General features: G+C 42.1%; 1 protein-coding gene across 13 annotated transcripts in view; it reads right to left on the bottom strand.

Annotated features, from left to right (window-relative positions):
* The window catches only part of TMEM132B (transmembrane protein 132B), a 254,707-nt gene that overhangs the window by 121,210 nt on the left and 108,017 nt on the right, over window positions 1-25,480 (bottom strand). For 11 of the 13 annotated variants that reach the window (XM_048073878.2, XM_048073880.2, XM_066979197.1 and 8 more), the window contains one exon: window positions 19,224-19,364. In XM_048073878.2, coding sequence (XP_047929835.2) covers window positions 19,224-19,364 — 141 coding nt within the window. Of the gene's footprint in view, window positions 1-1,075; window positions 1,263-19,223; window positions 19,365-25,480 lie in introns of those variants that run through there. The other 2 variants (XM_048073883.2, XM_048073884.2) reach the window with 2 other exon arrangements.

The following is a 25,480-nucleotide window of genomic DNA, read 5'->3' as shown; positions in this document are numbered from 1 at the left end:
GGTAGATGATAATAATCCCATTTTATGAATAGAAACTGAGGCACAGAGAGTCTAAGTGACTTGGCCAGAGCCTCAGAGGGAGCATCTGGCTTAGCAGAGAGCTGAAGCCCAGCTCCCAAGCACCAGGCTAGCAGCCAAACTCCTGGAACAGCTTCTGTCAGAAACAATTCCCATGTGGAAACAAGCCACGAACACAAGGACAGCCTAATTACAATTAAAAAGGAACCTTCCCAGACCCAAATATGGTACCAGCAAACAACTTATAGTTAACCCTTTGCAGCACAAGCCTACAGCAAGAAGGCAGGTTCTTACCATTGAGAAGACTTTTGCAAAGCATCCGCTCCCCCAGCTGCCACTACGACGTGGGCTGAGAGCTCAGCAATAACCCAGGCCCTTGGTTTGATGCTCGACATGGTCACCCGCAACTGCCGGGCAGCCCTCCTCTCCACATCCCTCCTCCCGAAGTGCCTGGTGCTTGGTGCCTGCTAGAACCACCACACCAACCCCAGCCTCAGCGCTCTGCCCCAGTGCAGCCAAGCTAGTCCTAGAGCCTTCTCTCCCCCAGCCCTGCTCACACGCACGCTGCCATTTTACTGCACATACACTTGTTCACTCTAGTTAAATCCCCTCTGTGCTTTCCTTTGGAAGGGAGGATTTCAAAATTTGATTTGTTTTAGTCACTAAGTACTCTCTGGTATTCCCAGCAGCTCCTTTAGCTGACAAGGTTTATCCTTGTCGCCACTTTGTTGTGTTTTATGAATAGGGACCCAGCAAAACCCAAGACACCATTTAACATAGCGCACATTAGTCTTTTACCCTGCGTTGCTCAGCGCCTGGTATCGCTCTCTCTACCAGAGTGTTACACACAAAATGGTCCCTCCAGGCGATGCACTCAGTCAGGAAGGATATTAACTCCCCCCAGCAGAGAGTGTGACTGAAATTCCTACAATCCCTTTAGTTTAAAGCATGACTGGTAAAACATTTGTGCATATCAGAGAGACGCTGATCTGGTTCACACCATTGTGGCCTCGAGTGAGATGCCCGGGATGATGCAGGGAGCGGCGGCAGCACCCACCTCAGCATGGAGCACGATGAAGCCCAGCTTTTTTCAACTCCTCCTTGGTGTTTTTCAGTGCTTCTTCCCAAATCCACCGTGGCCCAGGGCGAGAGCTGGGCACAGTGTGCCATGCCCGGGACGCAGCTCCTGCCACTGAGGGCCCACACAGGCGGGAAGCCTATTTCTGGAAGGTTCTGGAACGTTCCCCCCTGAGGGGAAACGGCCCCTCAGCCTGCAGCCGGCTCCACACCTCGCCCACCTCGCCTCACCCTGCTGCTGGTCAAAGTGGGTAACAAGCAGCTATAGGCTTACTAATCTAATTAAAATCAACCCTTCTGGCATCTGATTCATCATCATCATCATAATAATAATAATAAAGTAAGAAAACAAGAGTCACCCTTCCGAGCCACTCTTGCCCACCTCAGAGCAGCACTGCATCAGGCTCTCTCCCCCCTCTCCTCTTGCACACAAAATACAAAGCACAAATATGTTATCAGCTCTGCAGGCTGACAAAATGATGAAAAACAAATTCCTTCCACTTCACCCTGGTCACACCCTTTCTTAGGGCAGGGATCAACTGTTTCCTGCTCCACCAAGGGCCTGAGCTGGGCAACTTAGAGTTGCTAGCGGGAGGCAAAAGGCATTTCACCAGAAAAGAGACCAAGTCCTGCCCAGCATGAATCCTCCCTAACTGCAGAGCAAAGCCTGTAGATAACAAGATCAGCATTGACTGTGCTGAAAAAGATGAAAACCTAAAAGGAAGGTGCTGCCCAGCATAACATAAAAGCCGATACTGGAGCAACCAGAGATGGTGAGCAACAAAGAAATACAAAGAGAGGAGATCAGAACAAGGCAAACGCAGAGCTGTTGATGCGTGGAGATCAGGAGCCTGTGTTTGCTCAGCACAGTGCACATGCACCAATCTCCCACAGCAAATAAGGAATAAAAAACTGTCTATCACGGAATTACAGGAGAGCTGTTACACCTCCCTTTGTCCTCACACTTCTGCTCAAGAATATTTGCAGCGGTGTGAGCACTGTGCTTCAAGGCTGGCAGAAGAATCAAAGGCAGCCCTCTTTTTCCAAAATCCTCAAGTTCGCTGTCTTTGAAGCCATGTATTTTGTTAATTCTGTTACACTTAGCTCTCTGCTGAGTTTTATTCAAAGAGAAAGGCAGGGTGTCTGACAAACTCAAGCATTTTTAACCTTGTGATTCTCCAAGAGCCTTATGTTAGACCCAAGAACCCACACAAAGCCACCCCTGCTGCTGTCTTCCACTGAGAAAATGCAACTGGACTACAGCATAACAGCTTGCTCGAGTTCCCACTGAAATTAGTGGGAGCTTTTTCACTCACAGCCTTAGAAACAAAACCCCTCCAAATAATTCCAGCCTCCCACTAGTCTGCTGCTCAAAAACATTTAGGCCAGAATTAATTAAAGAAATCCATAAAATTCAAGTGACTTTCAGTTATGTTTAGAGTTGAGTGTACAGCCCCTTAAAACACCTAGAATCTTACTTTATTTTCAATATAATTAAATTTCAAAGCATTTAATAAGGTGAAAGTAAGATCTTTCCAAGTATCTCCGCTTTGAAAAATTATGATGTATCATATTCATTAGCATCTGTCACATTATGCTGTGGGACAGAGTCTACTCTGAGTGACAGAGTATGGTAAATCAGTACATGCAGGTGTGTGACAAACAAAATCAGTGTAATCATGAGTCCCAGAAAATTGCTTTTAATGTTATGTTTATATATGTAATTCTGTTAAATTACCTGGGCAGGATATAGATGGATTTTACTTTATACAACTCCCTAGAAAACCTAAAATTGCATGTATAATTAAATTCTTATAATATATATATAGTAAAGTTGTGTCAAGTAGCAAAACGACATTAAAATACTGGTAATGAAAAGCCATCCAATTGTTTCAAACCAATGGTGGGAAACAGTTTTATATATAATTAATTAAAGAGTTGAGCAGGTGAATGTATTCTCTTTCAGATATGGATACGTAAGTGTTACCCACATCAGAAATTTTACTCACCTAGACTCTTAAACTTTAATGGAAAGATTTTCAGGGTACTACTCCTTGAGGAGTTACCTGATTGACCTCTCTGAGAGCTATAGAAACCATCCCAAGCCTCTTGCTAACAGTATGAAGTGCCTGTTCAGAGACTCAGGAAGTTGGTAACAGGATACAGAGCGTTTCATTGCCGGACAATAGTTCAAATCTCACATAAACCAGGGATGGCCAAGGAGTCATCATTACCATGAATGCAGTTTGGCTCCTGATGTGAAAGTAGCTATGAATTTTCCCCTCCTCAGCAGCAACTGCTACCCACATGATAAATGACTCCCCTCAGTTCAGTGCTATGCGGCCCCCTTAACAGCAGTGATAGGGACATTACAGGTAATCTTTCCTGGTCAGAGGATCAGGGGTTACTTTGTGCTGTTTCTGTCCTGCCTTCAGGCCAGGCAATAGAGCCTTCTAACCCTTTATGTAGGTAGAGTAGGACCTTTAGCAAACATTTTTTAAAAAAATCACTTTTGTAACTAAAAATAAAATGCCATTTCATCTGGTGGCTGTGTAATAGTGATTTTATACAGTGCCATTAAAAGTAAAATTCTGATAGGAGGAACTGCTGACTGCTGCTAAACTGCAGAATTTTTAAGTTCTTTGAGGCAGGAACATGTCAATCTTTTATATGTCTGCAAAATGCCATGAACATCTACGGCACTCTATAAATCACAAAGAGAATGATACAAGCAAACAGGAGTTATGGGATCCTATCTCTTCGGCAGATTTTGCCCTATGGATAAGATAGCTTACAAAGCAATAATGAAATATTATCAGCAAAATAAAGTTTTAGTGCCTTTTTATTCTTAACCGCATTTTGCTAGCACCATGTCAATAGAAGCAGAGCTTCATCTGGGACCAAAAAGTTCTGATTTGCATATGTTATCATGCAAAATGAGATTTTATTCTACCCTTGCCTTCAGAAACACTGAGCCATGCATAAGATCAGATCGCAAAATTAAAACAATTTATTGTACTGGAAGTCTCTTCTGTTAGTTTTGGCCAAGTTCCCAGTTCAAGCGATTAGTGAAACCACAGAAATACTAATTAGCAGTGCAGGGATCCTCAGAACTTAGTGTTTGTGTTCATGGTGTATTAACAAGTAGACTGACCATGTTCATCTTAAAATTACTGTCTGCTCTATCACTAATTGTCAAGACAGGAAATCAAATGACCCCTTGCAGAAGACAGATAATTTATCCCTGGAAACATGGAAGCCCACCCTAAAACAGCATGCTGTCTGACTGTGGTAATGCAAGGGCTCTCAGTGCAGCCCTCCTCTGCATCACCAACATGCAAGGGTCATTTATCAGATCCTGCACATTCATGAACTCATCCTAAGGATTCCTAGAACTTTTAAGTGTTCCTTCTTTGCTTTCTCTTCTTTTGAATCTAATGAAATTTTCACGATTTTCTATCAGTCATGACAGGCAGAATCTCAATTTCACCTTTAAGTTCAAGTTAAACCCTTTTTTAAAATAACTTGACTCCTGGAGTCAGTGACTTAGAATATAAACATTTGAGGACACATGATAAAAAATGAAAAACTTGTCAATATGTCTCTCCATTACTACTTAATAAGACCCCTCTGTTCCTAAGAATACCAGCATTTACCTAATACTTTATCGTAAATAAGAGGAACTACAGCTGAAATTAACTTTGTTCATTTAACCCACAGAGATCCCATGTATCACACAAGGGATACCTCCGTAGCATTTTGAAAACTTACCAAGGAGCCCAACCACTGGCCCAAGGCTCAGGTGCAGCTGAGGAAACAATTCAGTCCTGAGCGACTCCCCAGCATTTCGGTTTCTGAATAGCCTGCAAGATACCATTTTGCACCTGACCAGAAGTGAACATAAGCGTTCATTCAGAGACCCAATTAAAGCTCAATTTAAAAGAAAATCAAGAGTCAGGTACAGTGTGTGCAAATGAGTAAACCTAATCTGCCCCAGCCTTCTGGGGCACAATCTGTTTCCAGTGTTACTTGCTATCCAGCACCAAGTATACTATTTGCAAATATTAACAAACAAATAAAACTTTCAAGGGCAAGAAATCAAAAGTGGTTAGCTATGAAGGGAAATGGGTCTTTCCTCATGTCATCAGATGACGAGTTGTCTCCTGGCTTTTGTCAAGCATCAGCTACTGGTGTAAATTTTGGGGTTTCACTCCTGATCTCCCAGAATTAAGTGGTGCTACATGCATTAGGAAAGCCCTGTAGCATGAGACCTTCAGAAAGTACACTTTCTGCTTGCGAAACTGCTCAGGAAATGACAAGCGAATTGCTAGCTCCACAGAAAATATCCAAAAAGCTAATTAAAAGGCTCCTCCTAGACTGGGCCCTAACCCTGCCATACCCCAACTGCAACATACACTTCATATTCCAGAAGGCATCTCCCACATAATGGTTTAGCAACCTACACTGTTGCCAGGAATAGAAAAGTACATCAGACTTGAGCAATTAAGTTTTTCTGTGCTACATAAGCTGGAGAAGAACCACACAAAGAAAATAGCAGCACAGAAAATGAACAGGATGGATTACAGGCATCAGCGTTAGCAGATAAAAGAATAGTTTCTTGCTTTCATTCAATAATATATTTGGAGGAATAAAGCTTGTGCTGACAAAGAAAAATGTAACAAGCAGGACTACAAATAAACTTGCAGTTAGCATTCATTTTATCACAGAGAGTTCCAAATTCAATTTAGGATTCACATTTTGCAGGAAATTTCTACATAGGTCACAGGCATATCCTACAATTTAGGGTCAACATGAACCTTTAAATTGCATTTTATTTGAAATAGGGGGACAGATGTGGTTAAAGAAGGTCAGGCATGCCAAAAACATTCTATTTTTGTATTTAAGCATGAGGTACTAGTGGGGGAAAACAAGAACAAAGAATAAACTGGGGCTTTTGTGTATTACTCAGCTTTGTTAAAAAATTCCTTATGTATAGAATGAAAAGGTACTAGAATCTAATCAACCACTCACAGCAGGAATCCAGAAGTACCACTTACGGTGTGCAGCAGACTGATATATAATCATGGCTGAAACAGAATTATAGCTCACATCAACACATCACTTCTGCTGATCTCCGCTGTAGCTTGAGGGTGGAGGAAGAGGCAGAGGGAGGAAGTCCAGCAGACATCCCCCTCAACACAAAAGTAAAACATAAGGACTGACAGCCAAACCAGAAGCTCCATGAATTCACTGAACTGCACGAGGCAAAAGCACAAATTATCCCACTGCAGGTGATCAATTCCTTGTTCCATTCAACTGGTTGAAAGGAGTCCTGCTCCCACCCATCCAGTTCTCCAGCTCTTTATGATATTTATTGTTATTATAAAAAAAAAAAGGATCAGAGAATTTGTTCTGTAAAACACAAAGAATGGAGTTTTACAGTGTTTTTATACACTTGTAGAAAAAAAAAATGCGCAAGTGCCTGGGCATCTCCAAATCAACACAAATCTGCTGATATTTTAAACTTCTAAATATTCTTGATGTGTTTTTTTTTCTTCCTTCACCATAGTCTTTTTGGAACATGCATATGTTCATCTGGCTTGGAGCAACAATATACGTAAAACATAAATAACTAGAAAATAAAAGTTGTACTAACAGCACACTGAAACAGGAGGAGAGCTGCAGCCCTGCACTTGGCCCATTCTGCTCTGCTGTTGAACCCCTATAAAATGAAAGGGCCGCTCCTGCATCCGTCCAGGAATGACCACCTCTGCTCCATCATGTGCCATGATATAAGCCACACTTTCTCAGCTGGAGTGAATATTCTGAGAAACTTGGGAAGATAGAGCGAGGGAAGTGTTGGTTGGCTGCAACCACCAAGAAAAGTATTTTTTATGCTTTACCTATGACAGCCCTCTTCACAGAGGCCAAGGACTGATACTACCCCGATGATAGCATTATTTCATAAAGCTTTGGACACAGTCAATAGAAATGCTTTGGAGGGATGAAGAATATGCTGTGATGAGGGCCTGAAGTTCTCCTTTCCTGTCTCTTTATAATGAATGAAAAAAATAGATGTTCCAGTGTGCATAGGGAACAGAGTACTTGTACCTGGCTAAATCAGATGGTGGACTGGACTGGGATAGGCAGATCCTATTTCATGCAAGTAAATAAGTGACAAGTTTTCCATGTTACTGAACACCAAGAAGCTCTTAGTTTCAAATACCTAGATTACTGGCCAGATTTCAAAGGAACTCAGGAACCCATTAAATAATAATAATAAAAAAAAAGTGAAATAGAGGCATACAAACCAGACTGGACAGATGCTCTTTGGCTTTGTGAACTTCAGCTGAGGCTCTGTAATGAGCTCTCCAAGATCCTGGCCCTGAACCAAGTACGAGTCCACTGAGACCTTCTGAAGAGAGTCCTGCATGTGCACTCCGCCTAACGCAGTCGATGCCAGAGACAGAAAAGACTTTGGGGAATACTGTAGTACTGATTAAAACACAATTAATAAACAACAGAGAAAGAATGACAACTGGTAATCAAATGAGAATGTTCAGTATATGTCAGAATTGAAAACAGAGAGCAAGGATGGAAACAATTTCCCTTAAAAATTGTTTTTAAGATACATATCCTTCCTACTTCAGATAAAAATCTCATACTTCTGCAAACTGCAGGATTACAAGATCCATTTCCCCAACAACCCAGGGTGAAGGCAAACACCGATAATGTGGGAAAACCATCCTATGAACTACCTGAACCATTGTTTTTCAACTGCTACATCTGCACTAAGTTTATACAGAAGCAACAGGAAAACCCAGTTAACACATTTTCAGCAGCTCAGGTAAGTTATTAAGGGCAACAATCAGCAAAGCAGGCTCAGTATTTCCAAGGCCTATCACTCTACTAAGCTATGTCATGAACCAAGGCAAAAGCTGTTGTATCCCAGAGAACAGTTCCAGCAGAGGAATCCCACCAATGATGAATTCTTTAATGGTATCAAAAGAGAAGCCAAAAGTTTTGAAGAAACAAAGCCTTGGATTAACCTCTATTTAATATTTCTGATTTACGTGCCTCTGTCTAAGCTAGCCCAGTAGCCTCCACGTGTGTTCCATGCTTCCACAAATATTTTTATCACACGGTTACTGGGGCCTGGTTTAGTTATCTCCCTTGGCACACCTGGCATGCACAATGTGGCAAATACAGTTGCATGCCAGCATGTTGCTACGGTTTATCTTCCACAATAAAACTGGTAAAATACAGAGAACACACAGGACCACAAACCTGTAAAATACTCCACCTCTTATGCTACACCATTTTTGGAAGGCTCTTGAAAGAAATTATTTTCTTCTGCAATGTGTTTGGCTGGCAGGAATCTCAAGGTGTTGTTCAATGAGTAAAAACCAGTTTTCATTATTAAGGCATTCACAGCCAATATGTTCCATACTCATCCTTAACATTTTTATTTTTCTTTAAAATTACTATCTACTTTTTTTTTACGGCAAGTCTCAGGAGTGACAGATGATCCATCAGATTATCTGCTGATTTTTAATGACAGCATTTTGCATTCATTATTCCCTACTTAAATCACTCTTTTTAAAAGAGGAATAACTTATTTCCTCCTCTTGTCACTAGAGAAATTAAAGGGTACACCATTAAGAAGAGTGCTTATCTAACAAAAAGACACACCAGTCAGATTTAGAAAACCGGCACAGATGAAAATTGCCTGAAAGGGAGAGCAAAAATAGGAATCTGTATCTCCAAATATCTCCGCTCTCCACTCACTGCTAAGATCAATAACTTCTAGAGTTAAATCTCCGCACTGAAAACTCCTAAGAGGAAAAACAAAATTTCTTTTTGATTGTGCAATGATGAGGTACCCTTGGCTAAAAAGCTAAAATGTGTTTAACATGTGGGTGATGCAAGATAGCCGCCTTCTTACCTGACAGTAACAGGGACATTTGCTTGGGGGAGCCTGGCAGTATCAGTCTCATCCCATCAGTTGCAGGAGTACTGTGAAATACAGTACCAGAAGAGTGCAACGCTGGCAGTGCTATTATTGCAGACCAGCTTAACGCAGCCTTAGCAAACATCAGCGAGGATCCGTGTTGGCCATCCCCGGCTGAGGGCTGCTCACAGTCTGGGCACAGGCACAGAACCAAACAAGGCTGCATCTTTAGACAACACCTGCAGAAGAGCACACCCAACAACAAAGCTCTCCTACAAGAGGCCCTCGCTTCTTGAAACTCCGAAGTGCCATGCCTGGCCAAGCTTTTGAGCCCAGTGAGTCCAATAATTTTTGAAAAATCAAAACTTATTCATTTCTTACACCATTAAAAAAAAAAAAAGAGAGAGAGAGAAAGAAAAAGGAATTTGGAGTTTGAGAGATCAAGCTATTGACAGTTGATTTAGTTGGACAGCCTGGAGGACCAGGGAACTTGCAGAAGTGCCTGAGTCTCCATTTACAGATTCATCACACTCACGGACATGCAAGGGCTCTCAGCTTTAACCTGACTTAACATTCTTCTCAAGGAAACAATGAGGTTTAAAAGAAAAAAAAAAATCATATACTGACACTGACAGAAGCATCTGCCAATTTCCACTCAGCTTACTTTTTCATTTTGCAAGAGTTACATTATAGGCTTCAAAAATAAATGCTTTAAGTTATAAACACAGGTGAGGAATATCAATGGCAAAACGACTGAAAAATTCTAACTAAAGCAAAAAATAATTCATGCAAAGTTAATGCTGGTATATTTTATAATGTATTTGGCATGGAGGATTCAGATAAATCAAAGTAACAAACTTAATATTTGCTTGTCTAGCAACAACACTTCCTAACAATAAAATGAGTTTAAATTTTGGCTAAATGCCTAATAAATGAGTTGTTAGCTTTGGTACTTTAATGCACTGGCTGTTAAGTAAGCAAGTCAACACATCTCAAATGGAATTCCAATGTGTGCAGGAGGCTCTGCTATAAGTCAAACTCATAAATTGGTAAAGGTGGGAATTAAACATGCCTCAAATACCAGCTCTCTGATTTCATATTCATTCAGTAATCTTTTCTAGTCCTATTCTATCAAAGAACAATCCAATTATGGCTCTTAAATCTCTGTGTACAGTTGCCAAAAATAAATTCCTTAGCAACATTTCTAATACGCTCAGGTACATTTCTGTGCTATAGAAGAGTTCAATTTCTGATTTCCACAATATTTTCAAGTGTGACACGCTAATGCCTCTTATTATATATAGTGTGGCTTACCATCAAGACCTACATTTTCCACACAATGTATCTTTAATTGCTGACTCCAACTACTTCCTTTATCATTACTGGCATCAACAGAACCAAGGTAGATACTTAAAAGCAAGTAGGTACTTAAGTGGCACCCTACATAAGGATGGTCTTCTGAATCTAGATTTAAGTTTGCCAGAAGAACGGGTTTTGTAACTGGGAAAGTGTGAGTAAGTAGGGCATTTACAGAAGAATCAGCTAACACTTGTGGCACTGTGTTTTGATCATGTCTTCTCCCTCCCTCTGTAATCTCCATAAGGCTCGTTGAAACTCTGCCATCAGTGAGGCAATCTTAGACATCTAGAGGTGCTACTCAGAAACCTAAACATGTGCAGACCCCGCGTTTAGTAGTGACTAAGAACAGTGTTTCCCGGGTATTCGGATCAGCATACACCCAAGAAAAGTCCTCTTCAAGTCTAAGTTGTCAAGGGGAAAAAAAATAAAATAAAAACAACTGTGACCGAATTAGGAAAACAAACCCAAAAATCCAGCACATTTTCACTGTTGTTCCTTGCGTCAGAACATCTGCTATGAGAGCAGTGAGTTCAGCAGCCATGCTTACATGGGCTTCGTCACTCAGTCTTAAATTATCAACTAAGCACAGCTGGATTATGCATACACATCTCTGTAAAGTTTTACAAATTTTCCAGAATTGTACAGACTTTTGTCATGGACCTCCGGTGGTAGCTCACATGCAATCATCCACATGGCCATTAAAGCAGACTGGTAGAGACCAAGAAAAGCCCATTGACTTTTGAATATGCCGTAACTCCCTTTGGCAATCTGTATGGAAAAAGCATGCAAGCACCAATAGATGAATAACTATTTGAACAGTCATTCACTCATCAGCATGCATTTGATATTTGCTCCCAGCATCCCTGCTATACTCTTGCAGTCCTAATTATGCAGACTATCCTACCCTGAAATTAAACTTTCCCAACTGTTACATTAATATTAAGATTCACATCTAGGAATGATATACCCAAAATGAAGCTAATTAGGTCAAATTAAAAAACAAGACTCGTTTCAGAATGATTGGGCTCATCTTTCAGAAGAAATGTCACTCAGAATAGGCTTTGAATCAAGTTTTGTGGAGCACATTTGTGAAGAGATTATTTAAGTAAAGCACCATCGAGTTCCACTGATATTTTTTGTGTGCTTTAACCCTAATTATATACAAAAGCAAAATCGGGTATTAAGAAATGGCTTCCATTTTCCTTACACCTTCTAAACTGCCAATACAGAAAAAGGAGATCAAAATTGAAAGGGCTGAAAGAAAAAGCTCAAAGCTTGTCTGTCCAACCACTGCTAGAAGCAGGAATGAGACTTCTGAAAAAAAGTCTTAAGCCACAAGCACAGCTGACTAACAAATGCCTGACCTATCGAGTTGAACTAGGAACCAGAACTGACCCTTCTAAGCCAAGGATCACAACTGCTCCTTCTCTCCAGATAAGATCTGCTATTTGTCCTATTTTTTTCCCATTGCTACCAAAAAGCTGGAGAACAGGGTGCAACATGGGACTTGCTACTTCTCAGCACATCCTTTCTACACCCCAGGAGCTCTGACTTTTCTTCAGTTTGAGTCTTTTAAATTCCTCGGTCCCATGCTCACCAAGATCCCTACAAATAGCGCAAGTCTGACTCTCCTCCTGTAACATCACACCCAGCCTGCACAAAGACAGGGCTCTACTGATGTATTTTTTGAGGCATAAGCAAATCTTCTAAGCAAGAGGCAAATTTTATAAGCTAAAAAGGGATTTTTCCCATTTACTGTATGCCAGTTAGGCAAACACCAACAGAAGGAATTTTCTGACTATTTCTCTGTATTTACACAAAACTTTTAACTAGCATGGCAAGTCAAAACTTTATCAAGTGTTAGTTGATAGAGGTAGAGATACTGTTAGAGGCATTTTCATGCCTCTGTACGGTATCATCTTACTCCACCGAATACATGTGAATACTGCTGAGTTCTTCCAACAACACGTTTCTCATTTTCCAAATTTTCAAGACAATGGTGTATTTACCTTGTCAAGGTTTCTTGCTGTACAGGTTTTTCCAACTATCAAAGGTATATTTGTTCAAAAACATTTCCTTGGGTCATGATAAAGGCACCATATCAGCACAGTAAGGGTGCAATAAGATGAGCCACTATGTCACTACCTTCTTGGACGTGTGAACCAGGGTAAGGAAGCAATTACCTGGACTACCAGTCAGTAATCCCTCTGACCCAACTCTGCTGGAGACTTCACCAGAGCAGCAGTGAGCCTAACTAAGAAAGAGACAAAAACAGCCATCTGAAAGAGCTGGCTGGCCAGGAGAGAATTCATGTGGTTACCAGGCTATTAGGCTCCCGACAGGAGATAGACAGACAATTTCATCGTTCTCAGCCTTGAATGAAAAGAAACAAACAAACAAACCAACCACCCTCCAGAAATGATACATTGCCATTTGATTCTAGAACCACAGCTTTCTACACTAAGCAGTCCTTCCTACTGCTGTTAATTTGTCTATTATTTTTTATGTCCTCTTTAAGCTACTGAGAGGTGTCAGTGCTTTTATCTCACAGAAACATTTCCAAGCAGGCTTAGATTCTTTTATACAAAAAGGAATACCTGTAAAGAATAAAGGTTAGTTAAAATTCTTCTAACTCGGGTTTTCTTTGTGACTCTTCTGAGTCATTTATGTTTGAAAATGTGTGTGGATGCTTCTCACTGGAACACTCTTTGCACAAAGCAGAGCGGAACTCCATCACTCATAATAGAGGTCACAACCTTAAAACTGGTGCATTAAAGATAAAATTCCCTTCATCAATGGCTCAAGAGACAGGGCTGTCTTGGGGTCTGGCCAAAGGCCAGAGAATGAACTCCTGCAGGATCTATAGGCCATGTGCACTCTACATTCAAAGCACATTTCTTTGCCCATGACACTTCTGACCTAAGGAAAGCAGCAAGTGCATAAGAATAGGAGAGAAACGCCCAAGGCAGTACACTGCACCACATCGTCTATGACTTCTATGACTTCTGTCCACACCTTAAGTGCTGCTTTTTTTTTTTTTTTTTTTTTTTAAAAAAAAAGGCAAAACCTTCCTTTCCAAAGATTCAAGTATGGCTTTTGTGGTGGATATAGGCACTAAAGAGAGGCTGACTGCTTCACCTCCCTCCGACCAGCCTGGCAGGGGGTGACAGCCATCAGCTTTCCCTTCCCCGTTTCCCAGCTTTTTCCCTCAGCTCTTCACTATTGTGTTTTATTTGCTCCCTCTGCTCCTCTTACGCATTCACTTCAGTACTGTGTGAACTTGATGGCATCCAGCCCACTGCCTTTGCACGGGCCTAAAATAAGACAGCGAGAGGGTCTGGCTGTAGCAGTTACTGCTCTTTTGTGTAGAGCAACACATGCAATTGATCTTCTGTCAGGCAACTGTTGTTGCTGATGGCACTTTACACACTCTGTGTCCCAGGGCCAAGCAACTTCCTTTGGCAATGAACACATCTCAGCGTTTCACTCCATGTTCTGGTGCCTTCCCCAGTGTCATTAACAGCATGCTGCCATGTACTTTAGCAGGCTGCAGCCCTTTATGGTCCTAATCGTCGTAGCGAAGCAACCCAACTCCTCGCTGTAGCTTCAGCACACCCCGTACCGTACCACCCAAGGGCACAGACACAACCAAGCTGTGTCCTCAGGTGGCCAAGTCACGGCAGTAAGGAGCTCAGCAAAGCACCAGGACCGGAGCAGGCTCTGGTCGGGGACAGTACGCTCTCTGCAGCACGCTGCCCTTCCTTGAGGCCCATGAGCTGTGACCCGCATTCGTACGTCATTCTGAAGCACAGACCAGCAGGGAATTCAGTGCACAAACACCTCCACGGGGATGTGCGATGCACATCCCGGGCACCCAGGTGGATGCTTGTCTACTGCCCTCGGAAAGGCAGGGACTGGAGCAGTGGTGGGAGAGTAGCAAACGCGGGGAGCAGCTCTTGTTCCGAGGGACAGGAGCCTCTCAAGGCTGTCTGTCAATGGGAGGAGGGAGAGGAGACAGCCTCAACTCTTATTTTTTATCCACAGCTTTAAAAACAAAACCAACTGATACAACGTTTTTGCTCATTCATCAGCTCCAACAGTATGTATTTACTTTAAATAAATATATGCCCATATCTTAACTGGCAGCCAACTTTTCATCTTCCTTTTGAGTGATATTTCTGGTTCAAAGGGTATTCCCAAGCACAGGAAAAGACGTGAATTATTTCAAAATAGGAGGTTATATTTACATACCTATAAATACATGAAATAACTGTTTTTCCTGAATTAAAGATATATATATATGCACATATTGCAATTATAATTTTATAAAGTCATTTAAATTTTGTGAATTCTTTAAAGACCTTTGAAAATGGTAAAGAAATGGAATGATCATTACAGAATCTTAATTTTTTATTCAAGTTTAAAGATAGATGATGTCAAATGCCAAACGGTCGAGCTGGTCTGCATCAATTTTAAAAAAAAATCTAAATTTCCAGGCAACAGAATAAATAGTTCTGATGGAAACTTAAAGAAATCCCTCTGAAGGTTTCACCCTCCCTACTTCTTCTTTCTGAGTCTCTCTCATGCAAGTTTAATTTATGCAGTGATGGATATCCTGACAGATAGAAGCTGCATTGTAGACATGGAGATAAAATAATCCCTAAGTGAGAAGAACCAGTTTGGTCACAGTAACACTATACTCAGCACTGTGGGTAAAATCAGTGCTATTAACTTTGTCAGTTAGCATAAATATTAACTTTGCCAGTTAGCACAAATATAACCTTTCTGATTAAAGTACTAGTTTGTCATAGAATCAGACTCTCCTCACCTAGTTAATAATCCAATAGAACATAAGGATGGTTTTCCTCAGTAAGGATAATGATCTCTTTACATACTCCTTTCCAAAGCAGAATTCCAACTTTCTAGCCTAAATTTTCGTGCTTGTCATTCCTGAATCAAAGGTCAGGTCACGTTATTTTTTGTTCTCCAGCTTTCCAGCAAGAAGAAACTCAGCACCATGAAATACATTGCAAAGTGAGGCCCCTTCAAATGAGATTGCCAATGGTCTTAAATAACCTTATCATATAAAATGCAGAATCACTCTGGCAGAATCAATCCGTTCCTGATACTCCATTCTTCCAGATATTAGCACTGAGTTATGGGGTACAGCAGCTTGCCAAAGACAGACCACGCTCTCAGGGCATCATTTCAAGCCCTCTCGCCCTAGTTCTGCTGCAGCCTAACTTGTGGATATATTCCTGAGATGCTGCCAGAGAATTCAGGGTGCAAAGGACAGCGGAACTGCAAGGCTCAACCGATCTTTTGGTAAGTACTGTGAAAAAAAGGCCAACATGCTCTTTACAGAACAGTATTCTGGAAGCCATGAAGGATTTGTGGCTGGTAGACTCCCAGTTGTTGACCTTCTATCTATTTGAAAAGCATTTCTTGCAATAACTCAACATTTAGCCCTACACCATAGCGTAAAATCCCAGTCCCTCACAAAAGCTGTTCTGCGTGGAATGCTGAAAGCACTTGGTTTCTATTGAAGCCCACCAGCCCTGATTTCCTCAGCTCCTTGCAAGACGCACTCTGTGCTCAGTGCAGAAATCCATAAAGATCCTTTCCTATGGCACAGAAGTACTGGGTCCCAGCTGCAGGCACCACGTAGAAGTATCTGTACTTGAAGTAGAAACTGTGTCTTCTGGAAACAAAGCACACTTCTGATCCAACTAGCCCTACCAAAATGAGATTCATGAAGTTCTGCCCCAAGCAGAGAATACAAGGGAGAATAAATGCACATGACAACAATCATTCTCCTCACTCACCGAGCTGCCAAAAAGCTCCTTTGAGATGACAGCAGTAAGGGCAAATTAAGACTCCACACAGATCAGAATAGGTGTGTGCAATATACTTGTGTGTATTTAAAATAAATCTCTTCTTTTTATGCTCTTTGTTCAACTACATTATCAAAAAGAGGTTTTAAATACAAGCTTATGGGACTACTAAAGAAGTGAATTTATGAATGTATTCCTAACAAAACACACTCTAGAAAGCTTTAATCTATGAATTGTGACAACCTTGGACAAAATGGATTTTTAATAGAATATAATGTAAACTGCCTGTAACATTGTGATAAGGATTTTTTTTTTAAGTAATGCACAGAAAAGGCATGATGCACTCTGCATGAAAGGAGGAAAGGTCTTAATTTAAAGCATTTTAATGAACACACAATTTGCGTAGGAAAATGTGAGAAATGGAGATGAAAAACTCACGATAACACTGTAGAGGGGAGAAGGAGAAGGAGAAAGATTAGAAAAGTAAGCGAATTTGAAAAGGCTCCCACCGATAAGAGCGGCTAAAGGGAACAGAGCCCGGACGACAAACACGTGAGAGCCCAGCGCCGCTGTTCTCCCAGCAGGCGGTGTCTGTTGGTGGCTCTTATCAGTCGCACACTGGGGAAGAAAGAGCAATCGAAGTGCAAAGCAGCGGAGGACAGACCTCTGCGCTAAGGGCAACGAGGATAGTCAGAGATTTTGGCAAACGCAGCTGTGGCTTGTGGGAGTTTCTCATTTTTGCCGAACCTCCTGGAGCTGTGCGAGGTGGCCGGGGCTTTCAGCCCTGCTGCAAAGCTCAAGGGAGGTTGCAGAACTGTGGAAAATTCGGCAATCTCGTAGAGAAAACTACATGGGCTCGGAGGCCTCAGTCCTGGCTTTGGCACTTCTCTGCCAGCGTAATGTCGGGCGAGTCTGCAGAACTGAAATGACTTCCAGGAGAGAAAAATCTGGCTCCCCTGAGGTAGGAACGATTCTGTTTACTAATAGCTTCTGCTCTGCAATGAAAGAGATTGATCCCGCACTCTCACTCATACATAAACTGCCTTTAATGAAGCTCCTTGAATTACTCAAAGGAGGAGCAGATGAATCAGGTCTAGCGACAGTTTTGCCACCTTGACCTTAACAGAAGAAGTTCAAGTCTGCTCATTCAAACAGAGCAGCAGAACCCCCACGTAAACACTTAACTTCCTTTGAAAGAAGCAAGAGGGCCACCACTATGACCAAAAAGGCAAATTAAAGTAAAGATCAAAGCTAAATATTTACTCTAAGCACTACAGTATGTGCAAATCTGGAAATGATCCTTCAGCAGTTTTCATTTGCATACTTTAATTAATCCGAAAATATTTAAACTAATCTCACAAAGGAAAGGGTCAAAGTATTAATTAACTTGAGATTTGTTGTTTTTGTGCAGTTTAACAGTTCAACATAAAGCAAAAATCAGTTTTAATAAAAAGTAAGTTACTGTGACAGGTATAATTTCATGGGTTAGTGAAACCACCTACAAGGCAATAGTTTCAGTACTCTCCCTGTTTTTTTTGTCTAACTTTACAAAATAGTTGCTGAGTTTTGGTAACACCAAATGATCTGAAGTCTTCCTTTATCCTCAGCATTTCACTTTCAAATTGATGCCTTTCCCCCATATTCTAAACAGAACAGAGGTCACAGCTGCTTTAGCAAAAAGCCTGAATGCCACGTTAAGCAGAGAGCAAATACTGCACCACCCCCTCGATATCAGCTATCTCAGGTTGAGATTTCACTGCTGGAGCCACCATGTGTCAATTTTTTTCAATTGTTTTTTTTTTTCTTTTTAATGGGGAGGAAGTGCGTGAAACAGGCAATGAACTGAAATGTTTGCCTGACATTGCATGCCAGAAAGCTCTGTAACACTTGACTTAACCAGAGACTGAGAGCGTAGGAATCACCTACCCTCGCTTCATGTGTTTACAGTGCAAATGCTGTGTTCTGCTCAGTCACCTCCACTCTCTGCATCTTTACTGGAGAGAAACGGGCACTTTTTGCTTGCTGTTACTGGTCCTGTTTCACACATCCAACAGGACTCTCACCTTAACAGAACTCTTTCTGTTGCTAGAAAGAAAACCCATCGTAAATAGTCTTCACCTCAACACATGTGCTGCAGGTACCCAGAGCTAGGTGGGATTCATTTGTTCTTCAAATACAGCTTCAGAAATCAAATAGAATAGAAATGCCCTTTGCACTCCAAGCCTTTGGCAATGATCTTCCTAGACCTAAACAATGGCTAACAACCATTTTTCTCCCTTAAAGGAGCTTTCAGAAAAGGATGGATGCAGAAGACTCCTCAAATCAAAGTTTTGACATAAAGTTTTATGCTTGTCTAATTATGATACAATTACATGCTAAATGCATGCAGAGTGTACTTAAATGTACAGTAACTGCACAATAATGGAGAGAAATTGCTTGTATTGTCACATACATAATTCTGACTAACAACATAAATTTCTCATTACCTTTGATACAGTTGGTGGGAGCGTTACCGTAACAGACGTACACAGCATTCATGAGACAGTTCATAGACACTCATAGGTGTTTTGCAGCAGTAATGAATAACACTTAATAGCTATTACTTTTATAGCTTTCAAATAAAGGAGACAGCATTGTCCTATTATTATTCTCCATATTTCTCTATTTTAATCCATCTCTCCCTGTTGGCTTTTTGTCAACAGGAATTCTCCTGCTGCCCCGAAGGCACAAGAAAAGCAAATGTGAGCCAGGACTAGTTGGCTGCCTCCAGTTTAATTAGATCATCTACTTCCAAAGCTCAGAAGTGAAACGAAAGGAAAAAAGCTCTAATCACATCACCTATAGCTTTTCCAACAAAGATGAGGAGGAGCAAATGCTGCTGTTAAAAGAGAAATACCACCCCTTAAAGAAGTTACTGTGTCTCACAATTATTGTGTCTCAGCATTTCAGCAAGGGTTAATGTGCAAAAGAGCTTGCTGGCTTACCTGCTCTCTGGGTCTGGGTCGTTGTGCACACAGGTGATTGTGGCCGTGGTCCTTGCGCTATCCGTCTCTTCTTGAACCCCCCACTGGTCTGCATCACTGACTCTGACGTCCATGATCTTCACGCCTGGGGCTGTCCTAATTCTGTGGGGAAACAACAGGGACCGCTTTAGTCACAGACCCCATACAAATAAATCCAGAGAGGTAAACACGGAAGATGAAAGAGAAAATATTCCCTCTTGCATTAGTAATACACTGATACATTGCAACTCTAAGTCATTCTGCTTTAAAAATATAAAATAGGTCCAATTACTTTAAAGAGATGAAGTATAAGTTTCATTATATGCAAAGCCAGTTAATTTTCAGTTCGAACAATGTGGAAAGAATAAGGATGCTTTCTGCTTCAGTGGCACCAGTTTGATATAAATGAAACAGATGTGACTAAACATAAGTTGATTAATTCGTCGTGTCTGTCCTGCAGTTTAAGATGGAGAATAAGAGCACTGTGATATAAAGTAGATTCTCCTGCTTGCAAACCTTTGGGAGTAAGGTGCCTCTTAATATTAGGGTGATCTGCAAGGAAAAAATGTTCTCCACTGCTCAAAGACCATAACGCAGGAAGAAGAGAGAAGGAATGTTATCATATACCCTGGACAGAGGGACGAAAATAATTATGCCATTGCACTGGGATCTATCAAACTGTGCATGCAAAACTTGCTGCTGAAAACACTATGATGCTGACGTGAAAAACCTTGATTTCCTAAGCACAGGTAGAGATAAAAGCAGTTCAGTAGTTGGCAAATGTCACCATTTTTTGCCATTTGCTTAAACAAACAAACAAACAAACAAAAAGTCCATGCTCCAGTGGGGCTCTGCATTAGGAACAGATTGCCAAGGAATAGAAAACAAACTGCTTTTAATAGCAGGAACTTCATTTGTGCAGCTTGACTCCTGAAACAAGCCTGGGATTTCGACAGGAGTGCTGCAAATATGCCTGGAGAACAATTAGGCTGAAAGCAACTGCTGTAGTGCCACATTCACCACTACTGTGACTTAATTAATTAAAAGCAAAGCCAAGAGGGACCTCTTAGTTGTATGGTGGAATGAAACAGCACTGCTGCGACAGCGTTACTTAACAGTGAGTTGTGATGGATTTGTCCCAATGCCTCGTGGCCGGTCAGTGCTCACATTACAATGTTAAGAATATCCTTTAAGCTCTATCCGAGTTCATGGTCTGGGATCAAAAACTTCATGACTCGATGGGTGTACTTTTCCTCTGAGAAGGAATTAATTCATCCTGCTTTTATGATGTCCTTATTTTTCCCTGTAAGGCTTTACTGACTTGATTGACCAAATTCATGCCTGGCATAACCAATCCGATGAAAAACGTTTCCTGTAAGGAGAGAATTTTATTTGATATTTTTTTAATTGTTTCCTTCGTGTTTCTCCACAGACATCCGTATCTCCAAACAACATGCCTCAAAGCTTACGTGCCCGTTTCGTATCATATCCTCTTCTTTTTTCACAGGAACATTCATTTATTTTGTAGTAATTACACTGGACCAAATCATCTCTGCCAAACACCTACATGGCTTCATTTCAGACTGACTTGTAACTTACATGAGAGACAGAATTAGGCCTTCAGCAATGGATTCAATCTTTTTTTTTCCTTTAGACTTAGTCAACCAGTTTTGAAAAAAAAAAAATAAATTAAAAAAAAATCCTATTTTAATCTTCTCTTTCCCAGACAAAACTATGTATTTTTAACAAATTCGCCTCCCCACCACCTCCTCAATTTCCCAGTTTTTTTCTTGACAACATGCCTGGAAGCCTCTAACCTAACTTTCCACCCAAGACAAGCCCCTCACTAATTAACAGTTCACTGAAGGGCAGGAGACGCATGGCGGGGGGCAGGACAGCTGGATTTCACCCATGATTTCAGGATTCATCAGCCTTTTCCCATCTGTCAGAAGCCTGTTGCGTCCTCCTACGCAGCTCTTGCACTACAGATATCCTCGCTCTGCAGCATTTTCTTTCCGGCGTCCTGATCTGAGCGTGGCGGTCGGCTCACTCCAGTGAGGATGCAGCGCAGGGAGGTGCAGGCCTGAGGCACGCCGGAGCACTTGGGACCCCTGCCCTCTGTCACAAGCCAAAGCTGCTCCTCCTCTTCACCTCCGCCAGTAGTCCCACACAGAGCAGGTTGAGGATGCAGAAGCCTCAAATATTCACACACCCAGCTGTTCCAGACCTCTCCAGACATGCTGCACCCCAAAACACTGGCACCCCTCTTGGGCCAACCTTCAACCCTTCAACCATGCCTGTCCCCCTCAGCCAGGGAGCTTTGCTCTTCCTTCCCATGTCTGAATACAGCTCCAAGATGCTTTTTGCCCATCTGGGCAGCAGCTGGGTCCCTCCCGACACTTGTCCTGCTGGCTCACCACTCGGCTTCTCCTTCGGGGCCCCGTCCCTTCGGAGGCGGCCTTCTGGCTTGAAGCAATGCCGTCTTGTTGACTGTGCCTACAGCTTTCTCTTGCCGCGTATCTATCTTCTGTCTTGCTGGGTTAGCATCAAGTGAACATCACATACACTGCTTCCCAGCTATGTTTTCCAAAAACGTCTCAGAATGCTGCATTTTAGGAAAATTTCCAGTCTAATCCCCTGCAATGCATCTGCTCTGGTGGGCTGAGACAAGATGTCATTTTGCATTTTTGGATATCAGTACAGCCAGAAAGGTTGAAAGAAGGAAGAAACTCAATTCAGCTTCTCACTTAGGAAAAGTCAAGAAATTCAAATCAAACAGCCTACATATGGAAGGTTTGAGCCTACTATTCCTCAGATAAGTGATTCATATCTTTAAATCTGCCCCCAAACTCCACAGGCACAAAAAATGTTTTAAGCATTGGTTGCTCAGGGTATAAAAAAGAATAGGAAATTCCTACCAGAGCTGACATTAATTGGAGAAAAGATGGTGAATGTGTAGTGTTAGAGCCCAGGCGCTGGGTTTATTGCCCTTGCTCTGTGCCAGGCTTCAATTATAAGCTTGGGTGGATCATTTAGTTTTCTTACGCCTCCCTTCCCCACATATGAAATATGGGGAAGTGCTGCTCTTCCAGCTCCTAGGGAGTGTAAGGATAAATAGAATGGATTGAAAAAAAATATCTGATGCCCTTTCAATTTACCGCCTGACAAAAATTCTGCCATCTCTGGGTTTGAAAACATGGAGAAAATTTACTTAAGTATATCACAGAAGCATGATCAAAGAAGCAACAGTTACCACTAAGATGACTTAATTCATTTTTTATAAAGTTAAAGATAATTGTGTAATGAAAAACAATGAAAAAAGAGAAAAAACACATCAGCCAACAGGAAATTTGGCAAAACTGACATTCCATTTCGACACCATGATTTCTTTCTGAAAAACAGAATTTTCAGACAGAAAACAGTCCTGTTAAAAAGTGGTTGCCCACCTTTAAAACATTACAACCTATGTGGCACTTTGCTAAGGCAATTAGCAGAGATGTAAATGAGACAGAGTAATACTGAGTGAGGTCGCTGAAAGTCAGCCTGCAACAGCCCCCCCGAAGCTACAGCCTATATTCACAGCCTGAATCACAAATGGGGTGACCACTTTATTCATGGTACTGTCATCTTAGGGGTGGAGGAAGCCCAAGAGAAACGTGACATCCTCAAGCACTGCCTTCTGTGACACGTATGCCCATAAGATCTTAAGAAGAGGTAGCTGGTGGGTAGAGGGGGAAAGTGTCAAAGCTAATCGGAACAGGGACCCAATGAAACGACTGCTTCATGAAGAATTCTGCCTTCTTCTCCAGCTATAAACAGAGGAAGCTCCTTACAATTTAGACTGCAGAATACAGTTGGTATTCCTGGTAGTTTTTTCCCCAAACAGTGTGTCCTCCATTTACTGTGGAATATAATGAAGCTGGAAACATGATAGACTGAATGGAGCGGGCAAGCAGAAGCATCCCCAGCCTGCCAACTTGGAACAACCAGAAACTATTTTAAAATGCAATCCCAGCCTTAAATGTATGCGACCCCATGAATTCGGCAGCTCTAAACCTCTTCTCTCACCTATTACAACAGCAGGAAAGGAGAAGGTACGAGTAATCACCAGGGCTGGGCAGCAGCATAAGGGCTGCAAGAGGGATTTAAACAGACGAGCACTTAGAGGAAGCGGTGCAGGGACTTCCACTGCCTCCCAGTCAATTAAGCACAGAATCTGAAAGGTAAATGCTTGCTTGCAACGCACCCCCAGCAACACTCCCGGCAGCAGTAATTGGGAAGTAAAATCTTGGCAAAAAGAACTTTAAAATAGAAACAGAAGGAAAAGATATTTAGGAAATAAAACAGGAATGTGCTCACAGCAGATGGAACATGCTCAAAATGATGGGAAAGAAGACTTTCAGAGCTATTTTAGAAATCCCCTCATCTCCCCCCCAACCCGGTATGGGGGAAAACATGATCAGAGCTAAATTCACTCTCAATAATAATGGTTATGATAATAAATTTCATTTGTCATTTCCAAGCATTTCTGTATTCAACCCTTCAACACACATTTTTAGCCCAATTAAAAATAAAATCATTATTCCTCCCTTACAGGAAATCCAAGCTGTAGGCCAGTTTAGTTAACTTGCCTAAAATTATACAGCCTCTGCAGAGCCAGAATGAGCACTGATGCATCCTGATTCCCAGGCTGACACTTCGGCTAGACACCCCTACCCATCTTTAAGACCAAACTAGAGCAGAGCTGAGTAATTCCAGGCCCTCACAGAGCATTTTACATATTTGAAGAATTGCACAAACAGCAAGCAATTAGTTCTGAACGAGGTCCCTGGGGAGTTTCTAGTTAAAATACATGTGTTTTAAGATACATTAAGCCAAGCACTATAAATTAAAATAATCACCGAATTCAGGCATAACAACTGAGAACTTTTGGGGGGTGTGGGTGAGACAGACAACTGTTTCCGTACAGGAGGGAATTGAGGCAGCCCTGTACAGGGGTAGGAACCAAGTGGAGTTTGTGGGGGCACAGAAGGAAGCGATGCAGCGCTGCCGCACCCCAGCACATTGGGGCACAACGATCAGAGCTCATTGATGTGAATGAACAGAAAGCAGAGCGGTTTGGGAAGCACTTTTGGGGCAGAAGGAAGGCCGAGGCAGGGCCAGAGCTGCCCTGAAGGAGGCACCCCCATCTCCTCCATGTCCTTCCCAGGCAGAATTCTCCACAGGTGAATCCAGAAATTTGAGGAAAATGAGGCGATGTAGCCGAAGCAACCTAGAAAACATGAGCCAGAACCAGGATTTACACCTCCATTTCAACTCCTTCAGCACAAATCCACCCAGCTCCCTCCTGGCCCTGCCTGAGACCCACCACACACCACAGCACCCGGCCACGCTGGCCCAGGCAGCTGGAGCGCGAGTGCCGCGCTTTCGAGGTCAGCCGGGCCCAGCAGTCCGGCCCTCAATGTTCACAAGCTAAGCGAGTGTTTATTTTTTGAAGTATTTTTCCAAGAACTTTCTCTCCTCTTTTATATTTTAAGAGACTTGTCGCAGATTTACGTTCAAACTGCTTCCCCATCAAACGCGCCTTAAAATAGCAGCACTAGGCCAGCTGTGTTCGTTCCAGCGATTGTGTATTAATGTCGCTACAAGTAAAGCTATATAAGTACATACAGTAAAATACACATCAAAATACACAAAGATCCTGTGATAAACCAAGCGTTCCCCATAAGGTCAGGAGTGTAGAAACACAAACAATATGCTTTTTTGTCACACGAGTAAAGCAGGCCGCCTGCAAAGCCTGGCGGAGAGGCACGGGTAGATGGCAGGCAGACGGTGAGGGGGAACAGAGGGCAGTGCAACAGCCAAAAGGAAACACCCCAAAAGGGTTTCAGAAATGACATCAGGGGGGTTAAAAGCTTAATGTGACCCTAGTACCAACCCGGTGGCAATAGGTATTACCAGTGAAATAAAGCGGGAACTGATGGTGGGACAAAAAAAGCACATTTGCCCTCAGGGATAAAGAAAGCTCAGAAGAGATGGAAGCAGCGACTTTCCCAGTCAGCTGGTGTTTTCCTTACGACACGACCTCTGCATTTTATTCCAGCTAAAAACTACTCCAGTGGCTGCCCCTTCATTGCAAGTCCAATGCATAATCGGCCCAAATTCGCTTTAAAACCAGGGCACAGACTTGCTGTGCTCTGCCCGCCTTGGCCCCGTTGCCCTGAAAGCCCTCCCCGCTG

This window comes from Anser cygnoides, chromosome 17 (genome assembly GCF_040182565.1).
Source record: "Anser cygnoides isolate HZ-2024a breed goose chromosome 17, Taihu_goose_T2T_genome, whole genome shotgun sequence".
NCBI lineage: Eukaryota > Metazoa > Chordata > Aves > Anseriformes > Anatidae > Anser > Anser cygnoides.
The sequence above is the reverse complement of the archived record's forward strand: the minus strand, read 5'-3'. Positions and strand labels throughout refer to the sequence as shown.